The sequence below is a fragment of the Colobus angolensis genome, unplaced genomic scaffold (assembly GCF_000951035.1).
Source record: "Colobus angolensis palliatus isolate OR3802 unplaced genomic scaffold, Cang.pa_1.0 Scaffold308, whole genome shotgun sequence".
Classification (NCBI taxonomy): Eukaryota; Metazoa; Chordata; class Mammalia; order Primates; family Cercopithecidae; genus Colobus; species Colobus angolensis.
This window is the reverse complement of record NW_012116355.1, coordinates 203,714-222,557: the sequence shown is the minus strand read 5'-3', so window position 1 is coordinate 222,557 and position 18,844 is coordinate 203,714. Positions and strand designations below refer to the sequence as shown.

The 18,844-nt window shown below is 51.1% G+C and overlaps 2 protein-coding genes across 3 annotated transcripts in view; one reads left to right on the top strand and one right to left on the bottom strand.

Moving 5' to 3' along the window:
- RUSC2 (RUN and SH3 domain containing 2) overlaps positions 1–11,950 on the top strand; it is a 75,184-nt gene extending 63,234 nt beyond the window's left edge. For both annotated transcript variants that reach the window (XM_011950466.1, XM_011950467.1), the window contains exons 3-12: positions 4,919–5,560; positions 5,777–5,962; positions 6,128–6,268; positions 7,673–7,749; positions 7,956–8,130; positions 8,221–8,326; positions 8,985–9,031; positions 10,098–10,920; positions 11,013–11,150; positions 11,235–11,950. In XM_011950466.1, the coding sequence (XP_011805856.1) occupies positions 4,919–5,560; positions 5,777–5,962; positions 6,128–6,268; positions 7,673–7,749; positions 7,956–8,130; positions 8,221–8,326; positions 8,985–9,031; positions 10,098–10,920; positions 11,013–11,150; positions 11,235–11,436 (2,537 nt within the window). In that variant the 3' untranslated portion in view covers positions 11,437–11,950. The remainder of the gene's footprint in view (positions 1–4,918; positions 5,561–5,776; positions 5,963–6,127; positions 6,269–7,672; positions 7,750–7,955; positions 8,131–8,220; positions 8,327–8,984; positions 9,032–10,097; positions 10,921–11,012; positions 11,151–11,234) is intronic.
- On the bottom strand, positions 11,887–13,918 carry FAM166B (family with sequence similarity 166, member B). Its single transcript, XM_011950468.1, is given in 7 exon segments — positions 11,887–12,137; positions 12,412–12,461; positions 12,463–12,607; positions 12,681–12,736; positions 12,909–13,134; positions 13,220–13,443; positions 13,823–13,918. Coding segments are annotated over 7 exon segments (852 nt in total). The 5' UTR covers positions 13,885–13,918; the 3' UTR covers positions 11,887–12,048.
- Between the last annotated feature and the right edge of the window lie 4,926 nt (positions 13,919–18,844).

Genomic DNA, 18,844 nt, shown 5'->3' with positions numbered 1-18,844 from the left:
CGGGAGGCGGAGCTTGCAGTGAGCTGAGATCCAGCCACTGTACTCCAGCCTGGGCAACAGAGCGAGACTCCGTCTAAAAAAAAAAAAAAAGTAATTGGATCACTGGTTGTTTGGGTAGAAGATGGACTGGAAGGGGTGCCTTCCCTGAAGTCAGGAGAAAGCACTGTAGATTGGAAAGTCATTGGAATAAAAGTGGTAGCTGGCACTTGCTAGACGTGGTGACTCACACCTGTAATCCCAGCCCTTTGGGAGGCCAATGCAGGCAGATCACCTGAGTTCAGGAGTCCAAGACCAGCCTGGCCAACATGGTGAAACCCTATCTCTACAAAAAATACAAGAATTAGCTGGGTGTGGTGGTGCACACCTGTAATCCCAGCTATGTGGAGGGCCAAGGCAGGAGAATCGCTTGAACCCAGGAGGCAGAGGTTGCAGTGAGCCTAGATCATACCACTGCACTCCAGCCTGGGAAACAGAGTGAGACTCTGTCTCAAAAATAAAAAACAAAAGTGGTAGCTGAAGCTATGCTTGTGGCTGAGAGAGGATCCAGGGAGAATGTGTGGAGTTATAAAGGGAAGAAGGGGATACTGTGACTTAAGGGATGAGCAACAGCCTTAAAAGAGACTGAGAAGAATTAGGACAATAGAAGAAAAAGCAGGAGAGGTCAGGCATGGTGGCTCATGCCTGTAATCCCAGCCCTTTGGGAGGCTGAGGTGGGCGGGTCACCTGAGGTAAGGAGTTCAAGACCAGCCTGACCAACATGGTGAAACCCCGTCTCTACTAAAAATACAAAAATCAGCTGGGTGTGGTGGCAGGTGCCTGTAGTTCCAGCTACACACGGGAGGCTGAGGCAGAACTGCTTGAACCTGGGAGGCAGAGGTTGCAGTGAGCCAAGATTACGCCACTGCACTCCAGCCTGGGTGGCAAAGTGAAAGTCCATCTCGAAAAGAAAAAACAGGAGAGAGTGAAGTCACAGGAACTAAAGGAGGAGAAAGTTTTTAAAAAAGAGTTTGAACCAAAAGAGTTCTAAAGAGAAATCACCTAAGATAATGAAGAATCCTAAAGGCAACATTCGGGAGTAGTGAGAGTGGAAGCCAAATCTCAGAGGGTTTAGAAGGAAAGCGAGGTAAAGCAGGGATAGCAGAGGCTCACAGCTGTCCTGTAGCCTTAGGTTGGGTCTGTTGGCTTCGCAAAAGAAAATTGTTTAAAAGCCATAAATAGTATTTGTGCTGTCAGGGAGATCACAGTCCGTCAGAAGACTTCATGCTCCTAACATATGCTGAAGAGCTGTCCTTGGGGTGGGCACAGGAGGGAGATCTCTAGGGAAGAGGCAGGATCAGAAACAGCAAGGATCGAGTGGGTCCTTTGAACCCACTCCCTTCTTAGAGTGCAGTGTCTGTCTGCTGGGTGCATCTCATGGGATACTATGACTGGCGTTCTGAGGGCAAGAAATATCCTGGTCAGAGATGTGAGGAGAGGCGTTAAAAAGTGTTTTCTGTATCAGATTAAGACTTTTCATATCAAGATGCTGCTCTGTTCCATAAGTCTCCAGTCTTCTCTTGATTCTGTACAGCTTTTTTCTATACAGCTTTTTTCTAAATCAAAAATGAATGACAATTCATCAAGCTTTGAATGACAAAAGAAGGGACCAGTTGATCCAATCTAGGAATGACAGTATAGAAAGCTGAGAAGGTCGGCTGGGCATGGTGGCTCACACCTATAATCCCAGCACTTTGGGAAGCTGAGGCAGGAGGATCACTTGAAGCCACGGGTTTGAAACCAGCCTGGGCAATATAGTGAGACCCTGTGTCACCAGAAAAAAAAATTAAAAATAGCTGGGAGTGGTGGCACACGCCTGTAGTCCTAGCTACTCAGGAGGCTGAGGCGGGAGGATCGCCTGAGCCTAGGATTTTGAGGCACAGTGAGCTATGATCGCACCACTGCATTCCAGCCTGGGCAAAAAGCGAGATCCTGTCTCTAAAAAAAATTAAAGTAGGCCAGGTGCAGTGGCTCACACCTATAATCCCAGCACTTTGGGAGGCCGAGGTGGACAAATCATTTGAGGCCAGGAGTTCGAGACCAGCCTGGCCAACATGGAGAAACCCCATCTCTACTAAAAGTACAAAAATTAGCCAGGCATGGTGGCGCACGCCTGTAGTCCCAGCTACCTGGGAGGCTGAGGCACAAGAATCACTTGAACCTGGGAGGCAGAGGTTGCAGTAAGCTGAGATCGCGCCACTGCACTCCAGCATGGGTGACAGAGTGAGACTCTGTCTCAAAAAAAAGTAAATTAAAAAAAAAGAGGGCAGCTGAGACGGCTCTTTGAGATACTGAGCAGCAGAATCAAGATTTAAAGGGATCTTACTGAATCTTGAAAGAACAAAACTAATCAAGCAGAGACCAATGTGAAGTTTGATATGTAACGTGCACTTGAGTTGATTTGGGATATTTGATTGCAAACTCAGAGTCAGCAGTTGGTAGAGCTTCCAAAAAGTTAAGATGAGTGGATTCATTCATAGACTCCAGAAAGAAAGAGTGGATAGTCTCCCACTCCTCTGAACCAGTGAGTGCTCAGTGGTATTCCATTGAGTTCTGGGCACCACATTTTAAGAAGGAACCAGGGGACTGGGGCTATTTGACCTAGAGAAAAACTGACTCAGGTGAATACAGTCTCTGTCTCTGGTTTTCTTAATGAATGTCACATAGAAAAGTGAGAAAACTTATTCTGTGTATTCCCTGAGGGTAGAACTAAGACCCATTCCCCACAGGGACCCCCTTCTTACCTGATCTTATTCCTCTGCCTCAAACTGTATCCTGGGAACTTAGCAGAGAGGAGTTTTAAAAGGGCAGGAATAAGCAGTCTAATTCAGACATACTTTATATAGGGGGTATAAGAAAGCTGTGGTTGGGATGACCTCATCCGATAGCCAGAGTCAGCTCAGCCTTGAAAACTGATAAATAGGCGGAAAGGAAGAACACATTCCCGATGGGAAAAGCAGTGTGCTTCATGACAGGGATGTACTGGGAAGAGGAGGGTCAGTGGGGGCAGGTGTGGAAGAGGGGAGAGCAGCCTAGCTTGTAGCAGGTGTGGGCACCTCGCTCGCTGAGAAAATTAGACTTTATTCTGGAAGATAAAATTTGTATCTCAGAAGCTAGTTGGTGTATGTAAGAAGCTTCTGGTTGTAGTGAGATTGGCTTGAATCAAGAGTGACTGTGGAGAGTCCCTCATTTAACAGATCGTTATTCACTGCATACTATGTGCCAGCCTCTGTTCCAGGCATTATGGATCCAGCAGTGAACAATATAAAATCCCACTTTTCTGGAGCTTGAGGAATAGTAATGGACAATAAACACACTAAAAGGACAACTTTTAATTGCTGGAAAGTTCAACAGTGCTGAAAAGAAAATGAAACAAGATAATGGGATAGAGAGCAACTTGCCAGAGGGGCTGAGGTAGTCAGAGAAGGTCTTATTGAGGGGGTGGTATTTGAGCTGATGCCTGAATGCTGAGAAGACTCAGGCAGAAAGAAAACCAGGTGCAAAAGGCCCAGAGATGTTCATGCACCTGGTATGTTTAAGGACGGAGAAGTGTGGCTGGAGCACAGTGAGCCAGGGAGAATGCAGAGTTTGTGTAAGCACTGACTGGGGATAGCAGGAGGGTGGAGTTTGAAAGTGTCCCCTGGGAGTGATTCAGAAGCACCTCCCTAATGGGATTGTGGTCCCCATCCCCTCTGATACTTTGATGTAAATAAGATGAGGGATAGGAAAACCTGGCCTGATACAATTTCACATGTAGTACAATGTGGCTCCGAAATCAGACTCTGGGTTAGGCAGAATTCTAGCTCTGCCACTTCCTAGTTGTTTGACCTTGAGCAAGTGTTTTAATCTGTCTACATTTCACATTTCCTAATCTGTCAAGTAAGAGAACTAATTCCCGCCTCACAGAGATAGTCCCCCTGCTGGTGAGCTTTCACCAGGGCTTTAGGCCGGGTGCGTGCTTATAGTGCCATCTTGCGTTTATTCGGAGATCTACAGTGTTTTGTTGGAAGTACAGTCCATCCACTGTCCCACTCCAGTGTCCTGGAGTTTTGTGTTTAGTTCTGAGCACCATGTTTTGAGGGACATTGACCTGAAGACTGCCTGAAAGAACAGGAGAGGCCCAGCCTTGGGGAACATACCTCCGTTCAGGGGGAGCAAATGTGGACTCTGAGGTTCCAATACCAGGATCGTGAAAAGAGTGGGAAGTAGGGGTAGATACGGATAACAGGAAGGCTGCAAGTAAAGAAATATCTTACTATAGTTAGATATGCTCAAGAATGAAATGTGCTGGCATGATTGGAGATGGAATAAAGAGCAAAAGCTTGAAATCAATAACATCTGAAACATTTTCATCACTGAAAATGTGTGACTGTGACTCCAAGACTTAAAAACAAAGAAAACGGTTCTGCCATTGACAGAAATGGAAGTCATCGGAAAAAACGAGAAAGGTAATGGATGAGCTGCTATAGCACATTTTAAATGAAAGCAGAACTATAAAGCAGAATGATCTGGAGATCAAGAGGAAGGTCCAGGCTAAAGCTGTGGGTTTGGGAGTCATCCTGTGGCAGTCTGAACTCAAACTGTGTAAGAAAGAAGGCGTAAGGTGATATGTAAGAGTTGAGCCTTAAGATACACTCACCTTTGGAGCCATGAAAATGAAGAGGGACTGAACAGCAGAGAGGTACAAGACAGTCCAGCACCATAAAAACAATAGGAAACGTTTTACAAAAAAGAGGGGAGCAGTGTCCCAGTCCACAAACTTCTACCCCATTCAATTCCTGCCAGCCAGGTCCCTGACCCTCTCCCCTCTCCCCTTCTGGGTTTTCTCTCATATGGGTTTCAGTGTCTGTCTACTGATTTCTTCTCCATCCCTTTGCTACAGGGGGTGGCACTGAGAGCCGACCAGTCCTTCGCTACAGCAAGGAACAGAGGCCAACCACGCTGCCCATCCAGCCCTTCGTGTTCCAGCACCACTTCCCCAAGCAGCTGGCTAAGGCCCGGGCCCTCCACAGCCTTTCCCAGCTCTACAGCCTCTCAGGCTGCAGCCGTACACAGCAGCCTGCCCCACTGGCTGCCCCTGCTGCTCAAGTCTCAGTCCCAGCTCCCTCAGGGGAGCCGCAGGCATCCACTCCCCGAGCCACTGGCAGAGGTGCCAGGAAAGCTGGGTCTGAGCCAGAGACCTCTCGGCCATCGCCCCTGGGAAGCTACTCCCCCATCCGGAGTGTTGGCCCCTTTGGGCCCAGCACTGACTCTTCTGCCTCCACTTCGTGCTCCCCTCCCCCAGAGCAGCCCACAGCCACAGAAAGCCTGCCCCCATGGAGCCACTCCTGTCCTCCTGCTGTCCGGCCTGCCACCTCCCAGCAGCCGCAGAAGGAGGATCAGAAGATACTGACCTTGACTGAGTACCGGCTCCATGGAACAGGAAGCTTGCCGCCTCTGGGCTCCTGGCGATCTGGCCTCAGCCGAGCAGAGAGCCTGGCCCGGGGAGGTGGTGAGGGCAGCATGGCCACCAGGCCCAGTAATGGTACGAGCTCCAGCATCTCCCTCCCCAACCCACCACCTCCCCTTTGAGTGGCTGCTTACACTCTCGCCTGGGGCCAGAGGTTAGGATGTCTGCGTCCTTCCCCAGCATCTGTAGATAATAACCTAGTGTTTCGTGCGGGCCACTGGGTGGGTGTGAAACTGTCTCAACTCTCTTCTGCCAACTCTTGTCTTTCTGCTGATCTCTGTCTGCTTCCAGCCAACCACCTATCCCCACAAGCCCTCAAGTGGCGGGAATACAGGAGGAAGAACCCACTAGGGCCACCTGGTTTGTCAGGGATCCTAGACCGAAGATCACAAGAAGCTCGGCTGGCCCGAAGAAACCCTATCTTTGAGTTCCCTGGCTCCCTCAGTGCTGCCAGCCATCTGAACTGCCGGCTGAATGGTGTGTGAGCAGGGTCCCCCGTACACCCGGGGCAGGCTCTGCCATGGCTGGGAAGGGCTAGAGAAGGGGTCAGTCCCAAAGGAACATGTCTCAAACAGTACAAGGCAATGAAATGGGCTGGAACTCCTGCACTAAGAGTTGCTCAGGATTGACTTTTCTTTCCAGGCCAAGCAGTGAAGCCATTTCCGCTGACCTGCCCTGACTTCCAGGACCCCTTTTCCTTGACGGAGAAGCCTCCAGCTGAGTTTTGTCTGTCCCCAGATGGTAGCTCAGAGGCCATTTCCATTGACCTGCTTCAGAAAAAAGGTGCATATAACCCCCAGCTCAGGCCAGGGACTCTGCCGTCACTACCTCCTCACACTTGCCCTACTACCTAGCCAGTCTTAAATCTCTAAGTGCTGGCCAGGCCTGGTGGCTCAAGCCTGTAATCACAGCACTTTGGGAGGCCAAGGCAGGTGGATCATGAGGTCAGGAGTTCGAGCCCAGCCTGGCCAACATGGTGAAACCCCATCTCTACTAAAAATACAAAAAAAATTTGCTGGGCGTGGTGGTGGGCGCCTGTAATCCCAGCTACTCGGGAGGCTGAGGCAGGAGAATCATTTGGACCCAGGAGGTGGAGGTTGCAGTGAGCTAAGATCACGCCATTGCTCTCCAGCCTGGGCAACAGAAGTGAAAACTCCATTTCAAAAAAAAAAAAAAAAAAACCAGAAACAAATCTCCAGGCTCTAGGGCCGGAGGAGAAAGCTGTGTATCATGAGTGCATATGACTGAGCAAGGGTCATTCATCAGAGGCTTTCGGAGTCGGGCTCCAGTCCCTTCCTGCAGTGAGCAAAGTCTCATGAGGAAGCTTCCATGTCATCAAAAAATGCCTCAGTGCTCTTGGAGGGGCAGGGGAAGGTACTAGAGGGCCCGGCAGCTTGGGTAAGCATGTTGGTGACATCTAGTAAGATGAAGACTGACAAGACCCACTCTAAGAACATTTTTAGGGAGATGGAGAGAACTGAGCATAATTGTGGGCTGAAGATGAGCCTGTGAAGAGAGCTTAAGTTCCCTGCAAAGGCAGAAGGAGAGACTCAGAGCTCAGGGAGAAAGAACCCGGGCAAGAAGGGAAACAGCCACCTTCCTCCAGGACGTGAAGGGGATGCAAGTGGGCAGGGGAGTGACGGGTGTACATATGAGATTGTTATGAATTTTGGAGGCAGAGGGAAGTTAAAAGAGTTTATAACTAGGGGCCTCTGTTCTCTGAAGCAGAACCAAGGGCTTGAGAGGAGTGGTGTCGATTTCACATGGCAACTTGAGGGTATGGCAGGGAGTGCTGTCAAGGCACGTATCAAAGAATCACCCTTGTCTGGCACTGGTGTGAGGGACTTGGGTTTTCTTCAGGTCAGTGGCCTGGTTTCTCAGAGTGGAGAAAACTGATAGTTGGCCTGAGCCAGGATTGGAATAAGAGGACTGAGAGGTGAGGACATTGGGAGGCTTAACAATGGCATCATTGAGGTGGCTCCAGGCTGGGAAGTAAAGACAGAAAGAGCTTAAGAACTGGGCAGAACCAGAAAAGGGCCAGGCCTGAATATTCTGATGAGACCTACATGCAGGTGTGGAGACTGAGTAAGTGTGGGAGCCCTTTCCCACCCCCGCTGAAGTTGCAGCCCCAGCTGAGTTGGCTAGGGACTTGCTCAGGGACCTGTCACATCACATTCTTCCTTGCAGGGCTGGTAAAAGCTGTTAACACCGCTGTGGACCTCATTGTGGCTCATTTTGGCACAAGCCGGGATCCCGGGGTGAAGGTAGGCAAGGAAATGTGAAGAGCTGAGCTCTGCCTGCACGCCCTCACCTGTCCTGCGCTACCACCTTCCCTTGCTGTCTTGCATTTAGAGCCCAGGGTTGGGTACTTAGGAATGTGGATGGCAAGAGGGGAACCATGAGGGCCTTCTACGAGAGGACCACCGTCAGGCCTGAGGCAGTTTACTGCACTTCCCTACCACACCTACAGGCAAAGCTGGGAAACAGTTCTGTGAGCCCCAATGTGGGCCACCTGGTTCTGAAGTACTTGTGCCCTGCTGTCCGCGCTGTGCTGGAGGATGGGCTCAAGGCCTTTGTACTGGACGTCATCATCGGGCAGCGTAAGAACATGCCATGGAGTGTGGTTGAGGCTTCCACACAGCTAGGTAGGTGCTGGGTGCCAAGACGGGGACCCGGGGCTGAATTTAGGGTTCCGGAAATTGGTCATGTGACCTGCAACCCTGGCTTCCTCCCAGGCCCATCCACCAAGGTCCTGCATGGCCTCTACAACAAAGTCAGCCAATTCCCAGAGCTCACCAGTCATACCATGCGCTTCAACGCCTTCATCCTCGGCCTGCTCAAGTGAGTGCACAGAGCGGCAAGATCCCCTAAACAAGTTGCCCTGCCCCCCACCCCTGGGCTCTGCCTGTGCCAAGGAACCAACTCCCTGGACAGACAGAAAGGGTGGATCTGGAGGGTCCTCCCAGCCCGCTATGACCTCTCAGTAAGTCACTGCCTTCCCACTGTGCCCATGACTCTGACACTGGTCACCAGCGTGGGCTGCTTTTACAAATCTGTAATCTGACTTACTTGGAAATTAGTCGGGTTTCTTAATTTCTCTGGACCTTGTAAACCCTGATCCTCTCCATTTCAGCACTACTTCCAAATCCTGCTTGACCCTAAGTCCACTTTGGGACCTACATCCTAGTAACTTGCTTTCTCAGGTATGGGCCCAGGCCATCTCCTTTGGCCCTGAGCTGCCTGTACTTTCACACAGTAGCCACCTTGATTTCTTAGGTCTACTGCAGGCTGACTCCACTCCAGGAGGAAGCAATTGGCTTGTAAATCACATGTCCATCTCCCTCCACACATCCCCACTGACTCTCTGGAATTAGGTGAAATGAATCGTGCCATGGAAGGGTGCATTCACCTATTCTTCCTGTGCCTGACCTCCTGGATCTTTCTCCTTATCTGGCTGTATTCACACAAGACTCAACTGTCTTCACCTGTCTCCCTACAGCATCCGGTCCCTGGAGTTCTGGTTTAATCACCTCTATAACCACGAAGGTAATGCCCAGAACCCTGCAGGTCAAACTCAACGGGTCAGAATTCAGAGGCACAAAAGAGGAAGAGCTCTTTTCATTGCTGGAGGTGGGGAGGGGGACCACACAAGCGTTCATCCTCAGAGCCTCAGGCTTCCACCCAAGGCCTTCCCCAGCCTCTGCTTGAGTTAAAATCTTGGGCCAGGCATGGTGGCTCAGACCTGTAATCCCAGCACTTTGGGAGGCCGAGGCAGGTGGATCACCTGAGGTCAAGAGTTCGAGACCAGGCCGGGCGCGGTGGCTCAAGCCTGTAATCCCAGCACTTTGGGAGGCCGAGACGGGTGGATCACGAGGTCAGGAGATCGAGACCATCCTGGCTAACACAGTGAAACCCCGTCTCTACTAAAAAATACAAAAAACTAGCTGGGCGAGGTGGCGGGCGCCTGTAGTCCCAGCTACTCAGAGGCTGAGGCAGGAGAATGGCATAAACCTGGGAGGCGGAGCTTGCAGTGAGCTGAGATCCGGCCACTGCACTCCAGCCCAGGCGACAGAGCGAGACTCCGTCTCAAAAAAAAAAAAAAAAAAAAAGAGTTCGAGACCAGCCTGGGCAACATGGTGAAACCCCATCTCTACTAAAAATACAAAAATTAGCTGGCTGCGGTGGCACATGCCTGTAGTCCCAGCTACTCGGGAGGCTGAGGCACAAGAATTGCTTGAACCTGAGAGGCAGAGGTTGCAGTGAGCCGAGATCACACCACTGCACTCCAGCCAGCTTGGGCAACAGAGTGAGACTCAGTCTCAAAAACAAAACAAAAGACCTTGGAGCCAGCAGGATACTCCAGCAATCTGGGAGTCAGGGTGGCCAGGAATCCCAGTATCTCATCATTCTAAACTCAGGGCCACCGCCTGGGGTTGGAAGGTTTAGGCACTGCACAGCTGTGGGTGGCAGCGTTTACACTTAGTACATGCAAGTTGACTGGTGCACAGCCTGCGCCGCTGTCTGCCACAGCTCTGCCCAGGCTATCTTTCAAAGTCCCACTTGGGCTAGGCTCTGCTTCTCTGTGTGGATCAGTCCCTCTCTTTTCCCCTAGACATCATCCAGACCCACTACCAGCCCTGGGGCTTCCTGAGTGCAGCTCATACCGTGTGTCCCGGCCTCTTTGAAGAGCTGCTGCTGCTGCTACAGCCCCTGGCCCTGCTGCCCTTCAGCCTCGACTTGCTATTCCAGCACCGGCTGCTGCAAAGTGGGCAGCAGCAGCGGCAGCACAAGGAACTGCTGCGGGTGTCCCAGGACCTGCTGCTGTCTGCCCACTCCACGTTGCAGCTGGCCCGGGCCCGGGGCCAGGAGGGCCCTGGAGACATGGACAGGGCAGCCCAAGGGGAGCGGGTGAAGGGTGTAGGTGCCTCAGAAGGTGGAGAAGAGGAAGAGGAAGAAGAAGAGACAGAAGAGGTGGCAGAGGCAGCCGGGGGCTCAGGGCGTGGCAGGTGGGCCCGAGGTGGGCAGGCCGGCTGGTGGTACCAGCTCATGCAGAGCTCCCAGGTGTACATTGATGGCTCCACTGAGGGTTCCAGGTTCCCTCGTGGTAGCAGCAATAGCAGCAGCGAGAAAAAGAAAGGGGCAGGAGGTGGGGGGCCTCCCCAGGCTCCACCACCCCGAGAGGGAGTAGTGGAGGGGGCTGAGGCCTGCCCTGCCTCTGAGGAGGCCCTGGGCCGGGAAAGGGGCTGGCCTTTCTGGATGGGGAGCCCCCCTGACTCTGTGCTGGCTGAGCTGAGGCGCAGTCGGGAGAGGGAAGGGCCTGCTGCCCCACCAGCAGAAAATGAGGAAGGGGCCTCAGAGCCTTCACCTGGAGGCATCAAGTGGGGACACCTCTTTGGCTCCCGAAAAGCCCAGCGGGAGGCCCGGCCCACAAACAGGTGAGAGCCTGCCCATGGTAGGGATGGAGGGAGTAGGGAGCCTGCTGTAAGCCAGGGCATGGGCAGAGCCTGAGTCCAGCTGCTGTCCCTAGGCTCCCTTCGGACTGGCTGAGCCTGGACAAGTCCATGTTCCAACTAGTGGCACAGACAGTGGGTGCCCGCCGGGAGCCAGAGCCCAAAGAGAGCCTGCAGGAGCCACACTCTCCAGCCCTGCCCTCCAGCCCTCCATGGTGAGCCTGGGGAAATGGAAGGGCTGAGGGACTGCAGCTGGCTTTTGATGGGGTTTCTCTGACCTCCATGTGCTGTTTCCCCAGTGAGGTGCAGGCACTGTGCCACCACCTGGCCACCGGCCCTGGACAGCTGAGCTTCCACAAAGGAGACATCCTACGAGTGCTGGGCCGAGCTGGAGGAGACTGGCTGCGCTGCAGCCGTGGCCCTGACTCTGGCCTGGTGCCCCTGGCCTACGTGACATTGACCCCAACTCCAAGTCCAACCCCTGGAAGCAGCCAAAACTGAGGCCCTGTGCATGCTGGTGGCCTCAGGGACCCTCATAACCCCCAGACTCAGAGCCTGAGAGCCCTTCCCAAGCCATTGGCTTGGCTGCAGAGTAGACTGAGAGCTGGGGCCACGTATCCCTGTGCTGGCACCTGCTCCCTGTGCTCAGTATTAATTACGCCCCCTTAACTGCCCCAGTGACCTCGTCCAGACCGCCACCCAGGAAAGGAGGGACGGGACGCAGCACTGGGCTGCCAGGATTTCCCTGGCCCGTCTGGGTCAACCTTTCCATGGGTGAAGACAAGCAAGTCCCCCTGGAGGCGGGTGGCCTAGAAAGCCATCTACAGGGTTCCCTAGGCCAGGTGGAGATGCGGATGGATAACAGTATTGGGGCCAGATCCCAAAGCCCTCCAGCTGTAAATAGGCTATGGCCAGTGCCTGGTCATCAGAAGAGGGAGGAGGAGCCCAGGCGTCTGTTTATGTATGTATTTATTTATTTATTATACCTATTAATAAAAAAGGTGCTCAGCCTCCAGACCATTTTCTCTTTGTGCTCCTCCTACCCACCTTTCTCCCTTCCAAAAGGATGGCTGGGATAGGATGAAAAGGGAAGGGAACTTGATGTCCAGGGGCCTAAGCCAAGAGCTGCTTCTGGAAGGTGCTGAGGCCCAGAGCATCACGGGTGAGATGGCCAAATGTGTGGCCAAACTGGAACTTACACCCTGTGTGGCCAAGACAGTGTCATGTGTAGCCAGTGGCATGGCAAAGCCATTTAATTCTCAGCCAGTTGGCCAGACCTCCAAACGACCCTCTAAAATCTGAACTCCTCACTGTGGGTAGCTACCTCAGTTTCCTTTTCTGCCTAATGATAAAGCTGAACCACATGATCTGAGCCCTCCCATATCTATTAGTTCCAACCCCCACAAACCACCGCACCCCACCCCCATACCCACACAAACATTCCAGTCCCCAAAGCCTCCCTGGGGCTCTTCTCACCTGGCACATAGCCCCCATAGTTAGGTAAAAGACCCAGGTTCTGAGGGTATCCTGGGAAGTGGGGGGAGATATTTGGGGTCCTTCTGGGCACTGCCTGGTGAGTGCTTCTGCCCAAATTCCTGCAGTGCCTGGTTGCTGAGCACAGGAAAGCTGGAGCCAAAGAGGAAGCGGGCGCGGGGCACATAGCCGGTGAAGCCTGGGGATGGGGACACTGAGCCAAGGCATCCTGGGGCCTCCCCACGCCTCTGATCCTAACCCCCAGCTCTCACCTGACATGAAGAACTTGCGAGGGTCCCTGTCATCCATGGAGTAGGGAGACAGACGCCTGTGAGAGAAGCCCCTGTGCTCTCTCACACAATCTCCCAGGGAGGCGGAGCTGACAGTCAAGCGCACATCCCCCGAACCCACAGCCACACTACTCATGGCTGCTCCCACCATCCCCACCGCTGCCCGGACACACAGTAAGGCCCCCACTCCCACCCCTCCGCACTCCCCACCAGCTTCTTGGTCTCACTTGTTCCACCACCTCCAGTGCTGGCTGCTCCTCCAGCTGCCCCTCTGGCTCTGGTACCTGGTCCTTCTCTGTGTCCTTTCTTCCCTTGGCCTCCTTTGGCAGCTCTTCACTCCCTTGCTTTCCATGCAAGTGAGTAAAGTCACTCAGAGCCTCAGCCCGGACCTGGCTGCAGTTCTTGGCAAAGATGAACTGTGCCCGGGGTACAAAACCTGGGCATGCGGGGACAAGAAAGACTCATTAGTGTTTGGAACACATGCTCCTGGGAGGGACACTTGTGCATACCTGTGTACAAACCTGTGTACCCAGGGATCATGCTGGAGCTGAGCCTTTCATGCCCATGCCTGAGAGGTAGGCTCTCCCTGGGAACCTCAGGAGATCTTGGAGGCCGAATGGGAGGCAGAAGTGTGCGGTGGACAGGGGGCCAGGCTAGGCCAGGAGGGTCTCGAAGTAGCTGACCAGTCACCTGCCCATAGGTCTGGCCCATGCTGAACCGAAGTAGTGGGCAGTGTCCAGTGTACCTGCAGCACAGACTCACCCACTCACCAGAATCGTCCTGCCCCGCCATCCCCAGAGGCAGAAGCAGAGACCTCTGGAGCCCTGATCTTTCTGGACTCAGCAGTGTATATATTTGGAGCAGGCATTTCTAAGTTCTCTGCCTGGGCTTTTGACCATTCCTCTCTGCTGTTACCCTGTTCCCATGGAGAGAACAACACAAAGCTTTGGGGCAGATCTGGGGTCTCACTAGTCCCTTGCTTCTCCTTTTCCATCCAACACCATAGAGACCTCAGCCTCCGGAACCAAGCTGTCCGCTTGGCCCCACGCTCTAAGCAGCTTAATTCCTCCACCTTATACCCCTACTCCCAGCAGCAAGTGGGGAGTTCTGGGTGGGAGTCTTACCCCGGGATATAATGAGCGTTCTGAGGGTTGAGCCCTGGTATGAAGGTGCTGGCCACAGCCATGGAGAGCCAGGCAGTTCCTTTTGTTTGCCTTTGAGCCAAGGCTCTGGTCTGTGTGTACCGTGTCCAGGGCTATGGGGCTTGAGGAAGGAGGCGGGGCTAAGGGAGGAGAGAAGGGAGGGGGCACTCGGGTGAGGACAGCCAGGGCCAAGGCCGGCAGAACTGTAGCGCAGAGGCTAGCAGGTCTGTCTGTCCAGGACAAAGGTGGTCCTGCCTCGTGGGGCAGGGTCCAAACCGAAGGAAGCCCTGAGGTGGGAGGTGTGAAGTGAGGGAGCAGAAACCATTTGGGCCACTGAGCTCTGTCTCAGTGACTTCCTTCCTGAGCGCCTGCATGAGATGTGGATACCGCACTCCTCGTGAGTCTGGGACCTGGAGAAAGAGGGTCTCTGAGGGAAGCCAGGGCCCAGGGAGGAGGTGAAAGAGGACAGGTGATGGGGGAAAAAAGGAACCTAGACACCTCTAAAGAGTAACATCATTTATTTTCAATAATTTAACAAGAGTGGCTTACTGAATACCTGCTATAATCAGAGTCACCCATTCAACAAATGCGCCAGGCTCTGCGAGGCTCCGGCCACGGTGGCCGAGTGTGCACTCCATGGGAGCCAGAAAAGCTGTGGGTGGTTGAGGGAAGGAAACAGGATCAAGTTGTTGTAGGGGTGGGTGGTAAGACTACGGGGCAAGTTAGAATTTGTTTAAAAAAGAAAAAAAAAAGATTCCGATTCTAAGAGAGGAAAAAGTACAGACCAGGAAGATGAGATCTCAGAGGAGGGGGAAACATGATTAAAACCCAACTCTGGGCCGGGTACAGCTGCACTCACACCCAGGTACTGAGGAGGCTGAAGTGGGAGGATCACTTGGGTCCAGGAGTTTTCAGTCCAAACTGGGCAATACAGCCAGATCCCACCTCAAACAAAACAAAACAATTCTGAGGTTGGGTCAGGGCCAGGCTGAGGGCTCAGGGCCCACGTTTGAGGCAGAGCTCTGCTCCTCTCCACCTCCAGTGACCATGCCTGTGCTGCCCAAGGACGGCACTGACACCCCAGGGGAACTGCACAAAAGCACTGGGTCCCAAGGCACACATTTCATGTTCCTCACTGTTCTGCCAAGGACAGCCTTAGAATGTGTCATTTAGAGTTGTGGGGACTTAGAGTGAGGGTGGGAGCTGAGGGGCAAGCCCGGAATAGCAGCAGCGTGTCAAGCTTAACAACCAGACTTGGGATTCTGTGACAGACACTATCACAGCTTATACCTAATTCCTGACCCCCATCTCCTTTCTTCTGAGGAGAGAGAAACTTCATCAGGGAGGCTTGGAGAGCCAGCCTGGAGGAATGAGCTGGATTAGTCTAAGCGTGGTCCCATGATCCTTCCTCCATGACTGCTTAGGCACAGGCTTCTGGCATTCTGGATAATATGAGGGGAAATCTGCTGGGGCAAGGCAGCATCCTGGGAAAAGTTTCTTTGTTCTTAAAGAAAAGGTTCACATCAAATTAGAGCAAGTGAGAGAGACAGAGATGCACAAGACAAAACCATGTCCATTCCTGCCCCTAGACTTTTGGGGGACGTGAGGCTGGAATGCTGGCAGGCACGTGGAAGCCCTGTGGAAAGCTAACCTGGAGACAAGTCCTGGGCACACCAAGGATGGATGGTGGAGGAGAAAGGCCAAGGTCCTGAGGGTAATGTAGAGCCATGGAATTAACCAGCCTTTTTATGTGAAATAGTAAATTTCATTATTAAGGCCACTTTAAGTTTTCTTTCACTTAGAGCCAAAGGCATCATAGCTTTAAAAAACAAAACAGTCAGGCGCGGTGGCTCACACCCTTAATCCCAGCACTTCGGGAAGCCGAGGTGGGAGGATTGCAAGGTCAGGAGTTCGAGACCAGCCTGGCCAACATAGTGAAACCCCATCTCTACTAAAACACAGAAATTAGCCGGGCATGGTGGTGGGCACCTGTAGTCCCAGCTACTCAGGAGGTTGAGGCAGAAGAATCACATGAATCCAGGAGATGGAGCTTGCAGTGAGCTGAGATCGCACGCTGCACTCCAGCCTGGGTGACAGAGTGAGACTCCATCTCAAAACAAAACAAAACAAAAAACACCACTAGATCAAATCCTAGCTTCACCAGAGATATGGACTTTGTCCAAATTCATCTCATTGAGCCTCAGTTTTCTCATCTGTAAAACGGAAAAACTAATGTTACCATCTCATAGAGTAGGATTTCAGCTAGCTGAGATGACACAGAATGAGCAATGACCCCAGCGTCCAGTTTACGGTAAGCGCTAACTACATAGCAGTTCAAGGTTAGCATCTGGCAGGAATGGGAGGAAGGAAAAGAGCTGGGAGCACAGATATTAGAGGTTCAGGGGAAAGAGTTCATAAAATTTAAAAAGGAAAAGGTTTGAATGGAAGCTGGAGTACACATTAGGATGTAGGGACTAGAACACATTCTGCAGAAAAGGCCATGGCAGTTAGAATCCGGGTATGAGTTAAAACACAGTTAGGAAACAGATTAGGATTAGTCTTAGGTTTATGGCTTATGAAGAAACAGTCCTATCCACTTTGGTAGAATGGCCTGTTACTATGATTGTTTCCATCTGAATAAAGAGTATTTCTAGATCCCTGAAGGGTGTTCTAATCTGAGAAAGGAGTGACAGGGCCAGCTGAGGCACCACAGGAATGCTTGCTGCCTCTGTGCCTCCTTCCAGGGACAGGCATCACAGTAACACGACCACAACTTGCTCTGATGGGAGCTGCCACACCCAGTGGCCAGTGTTGGATGTGGCAGTGGAGAGAAATGTTTAACTGGAGATTACGAAGGTCCATTAAGGAACACCAGGACAGTGCCCCACTCCGTCCACACAGCCTGCTGGGTCCCCACAATGGCAGCCTACAGCTTTCTGTTCTGCTTTTGATTCTGACCAGGAATTGCTATACAATTTCACACAGATCCCAAATCAATCACTTGATTGTATGTCAACCCTAGGTAAGCATAAATCCCCTCTGCAAAGATGAATAAAAAGAAAATCATAGGACCTTTGAAAAAATTCCTGAAATCAACAGTCCACCAAAATTGAAACAAGAATTGAAAAGAATAAACTCCAAAATATTACATGTAACACAAAACCTTTTTTAGTTTAAAAAATACATGCAGAAGCATAAAACTGCATAGAAAGGAAAGCAAAGGAACAATAAACATAGGTTTCAAATGCTCACCTCAGATGGTGGGAAACAAAAGGGGTGGGAAAGGGGGAACCACATAATTAGATGTACGTTACGGTCAAAGTTTCAGTTTTTGTTTGGGATGGTGTTTTCAAAAATACTTATAATGGGCTGGGTGTGGTGGCTCATGCCTGTAATCCCAACTACTTGGGGAGGCCGAGGTGGGTGGATGACTTGAAGTCAGGAATTCAAGACCAGCCTGGCCAATATGGCAAAACCCCATCTCTACTAAACATAAAAATTAACCGGGTGTGGTGGCATGCACCTGTAATCCCAGCTACTTGAGGGGCTGAGGCAGGAGAATCACTTGAACCAGGAGACAGAGGTTGCAGTGAGCCGAGATCACGCCACTGCACTCCAGCCTGGGTGACAGAGCATGACTCTGTATAAAAAAAAAAAAAAAAAAAAACTTATAATGCATACATTATAATAAAGTATGAACTAATGATGAGAATGTGTCAAACCAAAGACTATAACGATTGAAATCTATGCTTTTGAGGTCCAAAGAGGTGTGGTGGAGGGAATCCAAGTAGAAATGACAAGGAATTGTGGTATTTGGAGGGATCAAAGGAAAGGAAATGGCCTGGTCTCTATTCTACCTTTTTCTTTCTTTCTTTCTTTCTTTCTTTCTTTGAGATAGGGTCTCACTCTGTCACCTAAGCTGGAGTGCAGTGGCATGATCTCAGCTCACTGCAACCTTCACTTCCTGGGCTCAAGTAATCCTCCCACCTCAGCCTCTAGAGTAGCTGGGACTACAGGTGCATGCCACCACACCCAGCTAATTTTTGTATTTTTTTTTTTTTTAATAGAGACAGGGTTTCACCATGTCCAAGCTGGTCTTGAACTCCTGGGATAAAGCAATCCGCCCTCCTCAGCCTCCCAAAGTGCTGGAATTACAGGCGTGAGCCTGGCCTGGATTTTTTTATATATATAACATTCTTCAAATCCACAATGATCAATATCCATCTATTCAGCCTACTTATTACATATTTCTACTAGACAGGTGCCTTATAGATCAATACAGACAATGCCTGACCTCAGTAATTAAACCACTTTAAAGAAGAGACAGAGGTACAGAGAAAGGCAGAATAAAATAAATACCACAATGAAGATTTAAACAAAAACAACTGACCTTATAATAGGCCATGAAGAAAAATCTCAAAAATTCCAAGAAGCACAAATAAACCACATTTCCTCACACAAACACAATTTTAAAATTTTAAAATAGGCTAAACCAACAAAAACCTAACACTTAGACATTTAAAAATACTCCCTTGAGCTAGGCTCAGCTGCTTGGGAAGCTGAGGTGGGAGGACGGCTTGAGCCCAGAAATGTGAAGCTGTAGGGTGGCGCTATGATCGCATACCTGTGAATAGCCGCCGCACTCCAGCCCAGGCAACACAGCCAGAGCCTGTCTCTTAAAGAAATAAAAATTAAACAAAACAAAACAAAACAAAAAAACCTTAACCCTTGGGGCAAAGAAAAGATTTCAGTTATACACAATCCTTTATAAATAAATGAGAATTTAATCAAAGATGAATTCAGAGGCAATTTTTAGCCTCAAACACATACTGGCCTCATGATTAAGAATATAGACTTGATCCGGCCAGGCGCAGTGGCTCAAGCCTACAATCCCAGCACTTTGGGAGGCCAAGGCGGGCGGCTCACGAGGTCAGATCAAGCCCATCCTTGCTAACACGATGAAACCCCATTTCTATTAAAAATATAAAAAATTAGGCCGGGCGC